This window comes from Pseudorasbora parva, chromosome 2 (assembly GCF_024679245.1).
Source record: "Pseudorasbora parva isolate DD20220531a chromosome 2, ASM2467924v1, whole genome shotgun sequence".
NCBI lineage: Eukaryota > Metazoa > Chordata > Actinopteri > Cypriniformes > Gobionidae > Pseudorasbora > Pseudorasbora parva.
The window spans coordinates 33,848,847-33,861,253 of NC_090173.1; the positions used below are offsets into that span (position 1 = coordinate 33,848,847).

General features: G+C 39.4%; 1 protein-coding gene across 7 annotated transcripts in view; it reads right to left on the reverse strand.

The window, feature by feature from the left end:
- The window catches only part of cacna1aa (calcium channel, voltage-dependent, P/Q type, alpha 1A subunit, a), a 115,642-nt gene that overhangs the window by 87,337 nt on the left and 15,898 nt on the right, over positions 1 to 12,407 (reverse strand). For all 7 annotated transcript variants that reach the window (XM_067417470.1, XM_067417461.1, XM_067417515.1 and 4 more), the window contains exons 2-3: positions 5,387 to 5,492; positions 5,088 to 5,227 (exon numbers count right to left, since the gene is read on the reverse strand). In XM_067417470.1, coding sequence (XP_067273571.1) covers positions 5,088 to 5,227; positions 5,387 to 5,492 — 246 coding nt within the window. The remainder of the gene's footprint in view (positions 1 to 5,087; positions 5,228 to 5,386; positions 5,493 to 12,407) is intronic.

The following is a 12,407-nucleotide window of genomic DNA, read 5'->3' on the forward strand; positions in this document are numbered from 1 at the left end:
TAAGGGCCTTAATTTGGGTTGAGGATCGACCTGTGTCTTCACGGACAACCCGTCGGATCCTACGGCTCAGTGCAGGTGAAATCTTTTTGGGTCTACCACTTGACTTTTTTTGTCCCATAACTCTCAGGATATTTTAAGAAATGTAAAATGACTGTCTTACTGCGTCCAACCACAGCAGCGATGGCGCATTGCGAAAGGCCTTGCTTGTGCAGCTCAACAATCCTGCCACGTTCAAAGAGAGAAAGCCTTTTTGCCTTTGCCATCAGGAGATCTTGACAGAACGACTGCTTGAAGGACAATGCCATGAAAGCAGTTTTCAATAAATTGCCTACTCTCTATTTTTTGTCTCTTGCTCCTGTTTCATCTTTTGGCATTTTGAATCAGCGCTTACAACCTGGTTATGATCCACAAGTGCGAAATGTGTAAAACTTGCAATGAATCCCAGTACTATTTATATGTTATATTTGACAGGACATTAAAGGAAAAAAAATCATGGGGACATTCATGGGAACTTAATGGGAAAAACTTTAAGGGGTTTGTTGCATTTGATTTAATTTTTTAACTTTAGTTAGTGTGTAATGTTGCTGCTTGAGCATAAACAGTATCTGCAAAGTTACAGCGGTGAAAGTTCCATGCAAGCGGAGATATGGTCTTTTAAAGTTACAGCAGTTTATTGCCTACATAAACGGCCGGTTGGACTAACACAAGCTTCTTCCCGGGTTGATGACATCATTAACCCTTGCTTATGTTTATTAACATAAACACTGCCCCAGATGTGACTTCTGCCCATAATGGTGAGGGGCATGGCGTTTCCGGAAAACCTGTGCTTGGCACTTCAGCCAATAAAAATACATGAAACTACATTTGGCCATCTAACCAATCTAAGACCATTGCGTTTGTAACTGATCACTGAGAAAAGAAGCTGAGAGAGATTCCATTTGCACGCACACATTTAATTCCAAGGCTCCTCAGAAAAGTACAAGGACCTCAGAACCAGAACCAGAACACAAACACAACCCATACCAAAGAATAGTAAACGCAGGTCAGAACATCCAGACTTACAATCAGGGAGGGATGGGAGGGACAGACCTGGGAGGGACAGGAGGGACGCAGAATTTGGGAGGCCAGGGCGGCGTGGGCAGAGCACGGCTCCTGGGCGGTGCAGGTAGAAAAAGTGTCTTGGGCAGCGTGTCCGGGATGGCAACATCCTCTGTGACGGTCTCTGGGATTTAAACCACAGGAGCAGAGACCGTCGGAGTAGGGACCACCGGAGCTGGGACCACCGGAGCAGAGACCACCGGAGCAGAGACCACTGGAGCAGGGACCACCGGAGCAGGGACCACCGGAGCAGGGACCACCAGAGCAGGGACCACCGGAGCTGGGACCACGGGAACAGGGATCTGGACGGAGGCTAAGATGGGACTAAACTCTGGACTGGCGGGTACTGCGGGAGTGCCGCATTCCTCCACAACCCCCACAGTATATGTAGAGCCACTTAGCCACAATGTGATTCCCATATATTCCTCAAACGTCCAATTAGGTTGATGCCAGGGCATGAGCAACTTGAGTGGCTCAGATAGTCCTCCACGGGAAAAAATCATAAGGCACTGTGAGTCCAATCCAGACAACTGTGCCACTTCATACCACTCCCTAACGTGATCCTCTATCCTCCCATCTCCTTGACGGAGGGTGAGAACCAGTGTGATTGGATTTATGTTTGGCTAGTTGTTCTGTAACGGATCACTGAGAAAAGAAGCTGAAAGAGATTCCATGTGCACGCACACATTTAATTCCAAGGCTCCTCAGAAAAGTACAAAGACATCAGAACCAGAACCAGAATACAAACACAAACCAAACCAAAGAACAGTAAACGCAGGTCAGAACATCCAGACTTACAACTAACGACTAGCAAACCCTACATGAAAACCAAGACCTTAAATACACAAAACAATGAACAGACAGACTATAAAAAAAAAAAAATAACAAAAAAAATTCCTGTAGCAGAAAATGTTGTGGTGCCAATATATGCTGCCAAGGTGGCCCTTGGGTTTGCTACAGCTCCAATGCCCTGTGTGTCCTTAATCCAGGCCTGGATGTAAATAGAGCTTAAGAATAAGAAAAAAAAAACTGATGTTTGGAGCATTATATTGTTCATGTTTTTTGTAATAAGCATATTGCAAACTCAACATGCCATTTGAAGGCAAATGCAAATCTAAGTGTTATGCATTTGCTTCCTCTGCAAAAATCGTTCTTCCTTCTGTATGCTTCTATTTTTCTGTCAACCTCTCTCTCTCTCTCTCTCTCTCTCTCTCTCTCTCTCTCTCTCTCTCTCTCTCTCTCGTGACATTTGTAGTGTGTCCTCACCGCTTGTATCCACAGTGCTGCTCTGATCTTGGCTCACTATGAGCTCATTAGGTCAGGAGAACACAACATCACTAGCAGCGTGGTTACACCTTACATACACTCACGTCTGCATGAACACATGCAGAATTCAAGTAAAAAAATAAACCAAATTGGCAAAGCACTCACCAATAAACCTTTTAAAAAACAGAATATTACAGCAGACAACATTTTAAAGAGCTTATTTGTACATTTAAAATACCAACACAGCATTTAAAAGAGATTGTTGGGTAAATTCACTGAAGGATTGCACCCCGTTTGCACCTGTGTCTTATTCACTAGCCACCCCTAATCCATCTGCACTAATACATCACTGCATTATGTGTATTTAACATAAGTTATTCTTCACACCTTTTTCCATGCAAATTAGGCTCCTTATCAATGCGAGGCATGTGCCTAAAAGCCCCGATATACTTCAAGCGAAATCGAAGATTGAACTGATTTCAAGACAAGACCAAATTTCAGACAAGACCAGGCGAAAACTAATTTAGTTTGGAATTGGTTTTGAGTGTTCGAAATAGCTTGCTTTGTGGTAAACACCTTTGTAGAACCATTGGTCTGTGGCGATTACATAATAGGTAGGTGTACACTGAGGCTCCGCCTTCTTCCACATGGAACAGTTCATTTCTCCTGTTCAGTCTGTTGAGGTCAGACGTCCATGGGTAAAAACACAAACACACTGGAGAGCTTCTTTATATTAGAAAATTAAGTTCTGTTTTTCATGCTTATTTCGGTAAAGCTGCTTGATTTTAAGCAATCCATTGTATAAAGTGCTATATAAATAAATGTGACTTGACTTTACCAAAGTGCTGAATTGTTCACTTGAGCACCACAACGTATGTCATTCTGCCGTAGAACTAGGAAGAGTTGGACTGTTTACACTATGTTAAATATCTTGGTGTGCGTTCACACTTGTCATGTTTGGTTCGATTACAACGAACCCTGGTGCTATTGCTCATTTAATGCGGTTTATTTTAACATATGTGAACGCTGCCATCAGAACCCTGGTGCGCACCAAACAAGCTTCCAAATGAACTCTGGTGCTTACGGGTGATCTTACGGGTTTGAAAAGACATGGGTCTTTTAAAGACATGGAATTAATGACAGAATTTTATTTTTCGGATGAACTAACTCTTTAAGTCAATTAAGTCCTGGTTCAATTATTGCCATTACTTCTCAAAGCATGTTGTTACTGTTTTACTTCACAGTAAAACTAACAATACCAATGGACACTTTTCACAGATTGTGATGATGCATTTCCACAATCATCAAGTTTTTTACATAATATTCATCTTTTTTTATTATAATGTCACACTTTGTGTTATATTACCTTGGCATTACATTTCAAAACACAAACCTTGGAAGTGTGAAAAGGATCCATACCATATTTTTCAAATTTGATGCTTTCAAATACCATCATGGATATTTGCACAGATGATGTCTGAATATTAAAGGGGTGAAGAATTGAGGAATTAACTTTTCCTTGAGCTTTTGTTATAGTAAAAGTCATGGTAATATAAGAATATCCTGTAAATTTCAGAGCTGAAAACGTTCTTGTTTTGTAGACACCAAGCTTTAATAGACACTAGGCTCAGCAAACGGTCAAGTGCTTTATACTGACGACAGTGCACGACGAAACACCGCCTCTACAGAATCTACCGCACGTCTAATCCAGTAGCCCGCCCACCAACTCATGGAGGGCTTGTGCTAGCTGTTCAACAACAATTTTTTTTTTTAATGCAGAGGAAGATTAAGATATTGCGCTAGTCCTGGTTGTGGAAGATCACACTCACTGCATAAGCTTCCTTCTGATCCTAATATTAGGAATGTGTGGTTGAACTTTATTTTTAATGAAGTTCCAGCTCACATGGGGAAGACACGTTCACTTCATTTCACTGCGGAATCGTTTGTAAATAAATCTCCAGTTGATGCTGGATTTGGATCCGACAGGAATGGTGCAGCACACCATGTGAGTAAAACAGGTTTTTATATGTAATAGTACTGCATTGTTATAGATCGTTTTGCTTATGTGTAAGTGTCTAGCAGAACATACCTTTAGTACACTGGACTCAGACACATTTGGGCCAGGGCTCTCAAAGCCCGGCAGGCCGATTAATCTCTTAGTATTCCGTTCTTGTTCTGTTATTCTCTCTCTCTCTCTCTCCTTCTCGTTGACATCTGAAGGGCGGCACACGCACCGAACGTGTATGCGTGTGCGCGCGGTTTGCACTTATATCATCCGATCTTACGGACTATGTGTAATATAACAATAATAGTCCAATCAATCGCATGTCAATGAGAAAGAAAACCTTGTGTTTGTTTGATAAAGACGTTTACGAGGCCTGTGATCGAGAAAGTCATTTCAGCTCATTGAATGTAAAAACCACACAAACGTCATTAGTTGACCTCAGACAACAGTATACATTTTTTTAAAAAGCCAGTTCATGACACCTTTAATACAGAACTTAGTTCTTAAAAACTTGCATTCTGTAGTAGTAGCATTGAGGTTGTTGTTGTGGCATTGAAACTGAGAATTGTTAAATCTCCCTGGTATTGAATTTGCATAATTCCTAGTGAATCGGGTGCTAAAACTACACAAGTGGTGTGTAACATAAACAACTCTATCAGTGAGTGTAATTTATTCTTAGTGATGCTTCAAGGATGCTGATGTGTTTGTTCTCACTTACCCAGTAAGCACCACTACAAAGTCCATGACATTCCAGCCATTACGTAGGTAGGAGCCCTTGTGGAATGCAAAGCCCAGAGCCAAGATCTTAATTCCTGACTCGAAACAGAAAATGCCGATGAAGTAGGGTTCTGTGTCCTCCTGTGAGAGAGAGTGTGTAATAGGAATTAACCATTGAATTTCTTCTAAAAGAATGATAAGACATAGACTAATTAGTTCTTGTGTTTTCTTTTGAGTTATGTAGCTTTTGGCATTACAGTATTAAACACAGAAACATTGATCTTCACAACTGGAACTCACCAAGCGCTCTGACATGGGTGTCTTGTCCCCGTCTGGAAGGTGCTGTTCCAGGGCTAGGACGATGCAGTTAGCGATGATGGTAGCCAGGATCATGTACTCAAATGGAGTGAGAATCAAAGGTCAAGGAAAACTCTTAAAAGAGCATTAATGTTGAAATAATTAAAAACCCCAGGCAGAATCTGTGGGATTATACAAATTGCTTTTTAGTACATGAATGATGCTGATGAAGTTATAAAATAATTGCATATCATGCATATACATTCAAGACAAAATATATAAAATATAAATAATTATGATATATTTAAATATGTAACATTACATGAAATAACATAGTATTTAAAATTCATATGACCTAATAATAGGTCGGCAGTGGCTCAGTGGTTCATGTAGGTTGTCTGCAAACTGAAAGGTTGGTGGTTCTATCCCTGGTTCCACCTGACCAAGTGTCGAAGTGTCCATGAGCAAGACACCTAACCCCAGCTGCTCCCGACGAGCTGGATGGCGCCTTACATGGCTGACATCGCCGTCGGTGTATGAATGGGTGATTGCGAGGCAAAATGTAAAGCGCTTTGGATGGCCATAGGGTCTGTTAAAAAGCGCTATATAAATGCAGTCCATTTACCATTTAATAATAATGATATTATAAAAGGAAGCAACAAAATATAACATTTATAAAATAAAACATATGAAAAAATACATTTACAAATACAAAAATACAGTTATTATTTTGTATTGTGGCATAGGCTATATGTTTATGTTTTGAGGCTTCTTGAGAGCAGCACTAAATAAAAAAGATTTAATGGGTTTAATTTTTAAGATATCGTGCCTTTATTTTTTTGAAAATGCTAAACATTTTACAGACTCTTCAAGAGGTTTGTAAACTTGTGAGGAAAAGACTCACTGAACATCAGTGAAGAATCAGTACATCTAATACTGAGAGGGCAGGCATTCAAACAGTTGCACTAACTGAATTACTTAGCAAAATAACATTAAGCTCCTTACGCTAAATACAGGTCAAATCAAATGCAGAAGTGGTTTTGCAGAGGTCAACTGAGAATTAAGCCCCAATTCACTGAGAAAATGCTTCACAAAGCATACGTAGCATCAGTCTCACCTTCCAAAACAACATCTCACACCATCTCCCTGTATGACTGGTTGAGCCTGTGGCAAATAAGCTGGTATTCATGCTGAAGTAATACATGCCGTGGATGAGTACGAGTCAGGCAGATTCTGTATGCTTTAAATGACCTCATCACTCGCCGCTCATATTTACTGCAGGCCAAATTTGTGTATGAGTGCATGTGTGTTGAGAGTCAGCGTGAGCTTAGAAGGTTAGAGCCTTCTGTTCGATTCAAAGTGACAAGCCTCTTTGGCTCACTAAACACAATAACTTAAGGGTGGGTAGGATACGACTATCAGGACTGTCACACACACAAGCTCTGTTCAAAAACCCGAGAGATCTCAATGCAGGCAGCAGTTTTAAGGCGAGAAATTAATATTTCTCCCGTATTGTGATGTACATCTGTGTGAAACGAATCAACAAAAAAATTAATTAAAAAATAGGCTTTCTATCCATTGGTTGTTGATTGGATGGATGCCAATCTAATTGCGAGCTTGCTGTCGTTTGTGCTAAACATATGCATGGTGTTTACAATAAGATCAATACCATGCATTTAATTATACTGCTTCCTATAATACTCATTTTGGAGTAATTCTGAGGCAGAATAGCATGTATCCAATGACATAATCCCAGAATGATTTGCTATGAGCTCAGTGAAAATGTCAATAATTATAATTCAATACCAAAAGCTACCTAATTAAAAACTGACTATTTTTATTTGTGAGTTATGTATTTTAATGCTTATTAGGCTATCATGGAAAATTCCATAAAGGTGCACTAATTTGTATCTTATAAACTAGGCTGACTCTTGGCAAAGCAACAAGCTAACGGCAACTTAAAGGGTTGCTAAAAGTAACTTTCTTTTCCCAGTCAAGGATCCAGCACATTGTAGACAGTGGCTAAGGCCCTATATCCACACAAACACATCTTTTTTTTTTTAAACGCAGCTTTTTCTTTATGTTTGGCCGTTCGTTCACACGCAAACGCAGTATCCGGACATACAACAAAATGTGTATTGCAATGCCAGTTCTGGTTCTGATGCCAATGCACTCCAACCGGCATTGCAATACACATTTTTCCATGCTTCTGATTAGCATTACTTACATAAATTTCTTTGCATTTTTGTTCATTTTAATTGCACATTCTATTGGATTCTACATCATATATCACCTGAATTCAAATTCAGAAATTTGAAAGTCATTGTCAATTCAGCTTTGAATGACACAACTCTAATAACAGCCAACATCCCAGCAGCCTGGTGACCACCAGAGACAAAAATCACCATCAGAGTGAACAGGTTGTAGTGTGTAAAACAGTATGAGGCGTTACTGAGAAAAAAAGGGGAGGGAATGATTCATTTCAGTGTGGCATAAGCTGAAATATCCGTTGAAGCAGCGAGAGAAGGAGAGATCTGGCAGGCTTTCAAAGGCTCTGTACAGTAAAGACTCCTGTAATACCCGGCAGTCCGTCCAGCATTACAACACATTAACAAACTATGTTCCTTTTAATTAGCCTGCCTGGCCTTTGCTCAGAGTGTGTGTGCATGTTCTTTCACATGCATGCATAATGATATCAGTGTTGTTGTGTGTGATCATTCTAGTGTCTAATTTAAATACTACTGTTTGTGTGCGGCAGTGTGTGTGTGTTCATGCGCCCATCGGGGTGGTATGATGAAAGGGAAAGTGGTGCACTCTTCCTCTCTAGTAGGGAGGATGAATCAACATCCTGTTCCTGATCTAGAGGCCAGTGTTTTTGATATGGCCGCAGAGTGTGATGTGGCCGCAGCATGTGTTTTGGTGCTTTGAAGACCCTTTGCGCTCACTCTCTTGCATTGTGAAAAAGACGCCCATTTAAAGACCAGATGAATATGAGACAATGCTATGATGTGCTCCGCCAGAAAACTTTAAATTATGAACCCACCTTCCTCCCTCTGTACAACACTATATTTAGCAATGCCATTGAGATAAAAGAAAGTGGAAGACAAAGAAATGGAGAAATGGGGGCATGTTTTTGTGACATATGAGGACACAAATGTGTATAATGACATGGGTATGACATAGGTATTACAAGGTGAGGGTGTAATATGAGGACATTGGCCATGTTCCCACTTTTCAAAATTCTTATAAATCATACAGGATGTGTGTGTGTGTGTGTGTGTGTGTGTGTGTGTGTGTGTGTATGTGTGTGTTTGTGTGTGTGTGTGTGTGTGTGTGTGAAGTGCCCTTCAAAAGTCTTGCACTAATTTTTTCCCTCTGACTTTGTTGTTCTCACACTCTCCCAGCACCCTATGCATCATGTCAATCTCTCATTCACCATCCCTTCATCTCGTGCCTTGTCCCCTCAGTCGGCTGCTCTACGTCTCCCATTGAACCTGTGCATTCATCATCTCTCTCCATCGGACCATCTTCTTTCAGCCGAGTGCAGTCTGCACCGTCAGCACGGCCGTCTGACACACAGCACCACAGAGAGATGGATGGAGAGAGATGGAGAGACAAGTTGAGACAAGAAGACTGAGTGAAGGAAAATAATATAATCTGCAATGGGACAAAAAGACAGACAGATGCAGATGAAGGTGGAGGACAGGCACAGAGAGGCTTTAAAGAAGAGAGGTAATGAGTCGTTTTAAAAATGTTGCTAGAGTGAAGTTGCAGAAGAGACTTCTCTGGTGACATATGCCAGAATTCTTCAATCATTTAATCCTCGTAAACCTCACCAATATCTTATGATCAACCTTTCAGAACTGCCTCCATCCAATCAAACTGGATAGAAGCAAGTTTTTAAAAGTACTATTATCTATGTATGAAATATATAATTATGCTAAAGTAAATAATGACTGCAATTACTATATCAGGGGTTTTCAAACTGGTGCCCGGGGACCCCCAGGAGTCCTCCAGAAGGTTCTAATGGGTCCCCAGAAAAATCTAAAATCTACCAAACACTCTAACTGTTTAATTTTTAAATGCTTCTCTGCTTTCTTGCCGTATATACTTCCCATAATTGTCTATGTTTGCATTATATATTTCTGGTGATTTTCTCACCACAGTCTCCTTTATCTTGTTCATTGGGGTTCTTAACGCAGTACATAAGCTGCTTAGATACATTTATTCTGAAACTTGCTAATACAAATGATTTTTTATTCAGCTGATGTAAGCAAGTTAGATTATGTCATATCATACAGCAACTTTGAAGTCTATCAACCAGAGAGGTGTTACACAGGGCAATACTTATCAAGAATAATCATTGATGTCTCCTATATTATTGATTGGGACACATCACAAAGCCATACGTCACTGCCCCTATTATTTTTTGGTCTAAATTTAACCTTGTTAATTTGGCACTAAAAAAGTAGTAAAAATACAATAAATGACCTTTTACCAAGATTCTACTAATCACAAGGATACACAAACAAGGATCACATGATTGTAAACAGCAACACTTCTTCCATGAAGTGAAATTTTCCATTAACTTTGCTTAAAGACCCGTAGAACGGCTGTGAATGAATTTATGTAATTTCTTACAGTACTTTTATTTGGAACCGCAATACAAAGGGGTAAAAATTGCTCAATATTTTGGTTAAATTAAAATCTAATAAAAAAACTGTACTCTATAAAAGTAATCAGTTACAAGTTTCTTCTCTCTTTATATCTATAAAGTATATTCCCATTAATATTTACATTTTACCAGGGGGACTAGGAACATGAAATTGTCCAGCTATGTCATCTTATTTCAGAGGAGTATTAATATGAGGAAAGACAAAGGCCAAATTATTTTAATAATTCATCACAATGAGTAAAACCAAAGAGCATGGTGATGTGCAGCAAAAGATTGTTGAGCCTCACAAAATAGAAAATGGCTGTAGGAAAATAGCTGAAGTATTGAAAAATCCAATTTTTCACCGTCAGAGCAATAATTAAGAAGCTCCAATCAACTAAAGATGTTCCAAATCTGCCTGGAAGAGGACATGTGTCTGTATTGTCTTAATGCATGGCAAGGAGGAGATTTTGAGTGCACAAAGACTCTCCAAGGGTCATAGATGGAGAATCGCAGAGATTAGTTAAGGTCTTGGGGTCAGAAATCCTGAAAAAAAAAATCAAACAGCACCTACATCACCACATGTAGTTTGGGAGGGATTCAAGAAAAATCCTTCTTGCTCATCCACAAACATGTCTGGAAATTCAAACAGGACCTGGTTCTGTGGACAACTCTAAAAAGAGCTTTTAGGCAGCAAACCCACCAGATGGGGATAAAAAGTACTTCAATTACCCCATGCCCACAGTTAAATATACTGCTAGATCTTTAATGATGTAGGCTATTTTTTGCTGGAGGTCCTGGAAATTTTGTTCAGATTCATGGTATCATTGATTCTAGCAAATACCAACAGATTAAAAAATAAAATAAATAAATCCAATCCTGATGGCCTAGAAATCGTATAATATACTCTAAAAAATGCTGGGTTAAAAACAACCCAAGTTGGGTTGAAAATGCACCGACCCAACAATTGGGTTGTTTTAACCCAATGGTTGAGTTGTTCTTACCCAGCAATTGGGTTGTCTTAAGCAACATTTAACCCAACCACTGGGTTAAAACAACTCAACCATTGGGTTAAAACAACTCAATTGTTGGGTCGGTGCATTTTCAACCCAACTTGGGTTGTTTTTAACCCAGCATTTTTTAGAGTGTAGGCTGTGACTGGATCTTCAATCAGGACAACGATCCAGATCCAAAACAGACATAAAAATCAACACAAAAATGGGTCACTGAGCACAAAATGAAGCTTCTGCCAGGAGCATCCCAGTTCTCTGAGCTGAACCCTATAGAGAATGAGTGGGGTAAACTGAAGAGGAGAAGCACCAACATCATGGAGCTGTGAATCTGAAGAGATTCTGCATGAAGGAATGGTCTCTGCTCTCGTCGGGTATTCTCCAAACTCATTAGACATTACAAAAGGGAAAAATAATTAAATTACAGTAACTAATTATTTATAAACTAGTTACACCCAACACTGATGCTGACATACATCCAAGTGTAAGGGATTATTGAAAAAGCTCAAATATAGGCCATTATATACTTGGTTCTTGGTTCTATACATTGGTTGTTGTTTGGATTTTGAGGCGTTACAAAAACAAAGGCAGGTAAATGTGAGTTCGAAGGGGTTAGGTTTAAGCAGGCTAAATGATTTGAGAAGTCCAGCATACGACTACAGAGAAAAAACACCAGAAAACTAATTTTATAACATATTGATTCAATTAAAAAAAATAATGAGATGGAAAAGAAAAAAAAAATGTTTACAAAAATATAACATGACTTTCAAATAATAGGGTGACATTTAACTGTGTGGCAACTAGTTGAGTAGTTCACCTAAAAACAAAAATTCTGCGATCATTTACTCACCCTCAAGTTGTTCCAAACCCATATGTATCTGCTGAACACAAAATAAAATATTTTGAAGAATGTCAGTAACCAAAGGCCCCCATTCCATATTATGATTTTTTTTCTCTCCCTACTATGGAAGTTAAAGGGGCTCAACAATTTAATTCCATATATTCTTCAAAATATATTTTGTGTTCTGCAGAAAAAAGAAAGAAAAAAAGAATACTTACAGCAACTAAAAATGGCAGAGTTTTAGATGTTCCCTTGAAACCCAAATTTACAATAAGACAGAATTGGCTCATCAAGCATTCCCCACCTCTACTTGCTTTTATTGAAGAGTTGCAAACTACAAAATCCTATACAATCAGGGGTATCAAAATGGCTGACTAGACACATCTGAACTTAGTACACACAGAAGCCGAACGATTTGAAGCAATCAGACAGACAGTTATACTGCACGCTAATCCACTAATAGAGTACATGAGCGATTCAGTGGGCATGTCAGTCAGTCAGTGAGTGTATGTGTGTGAA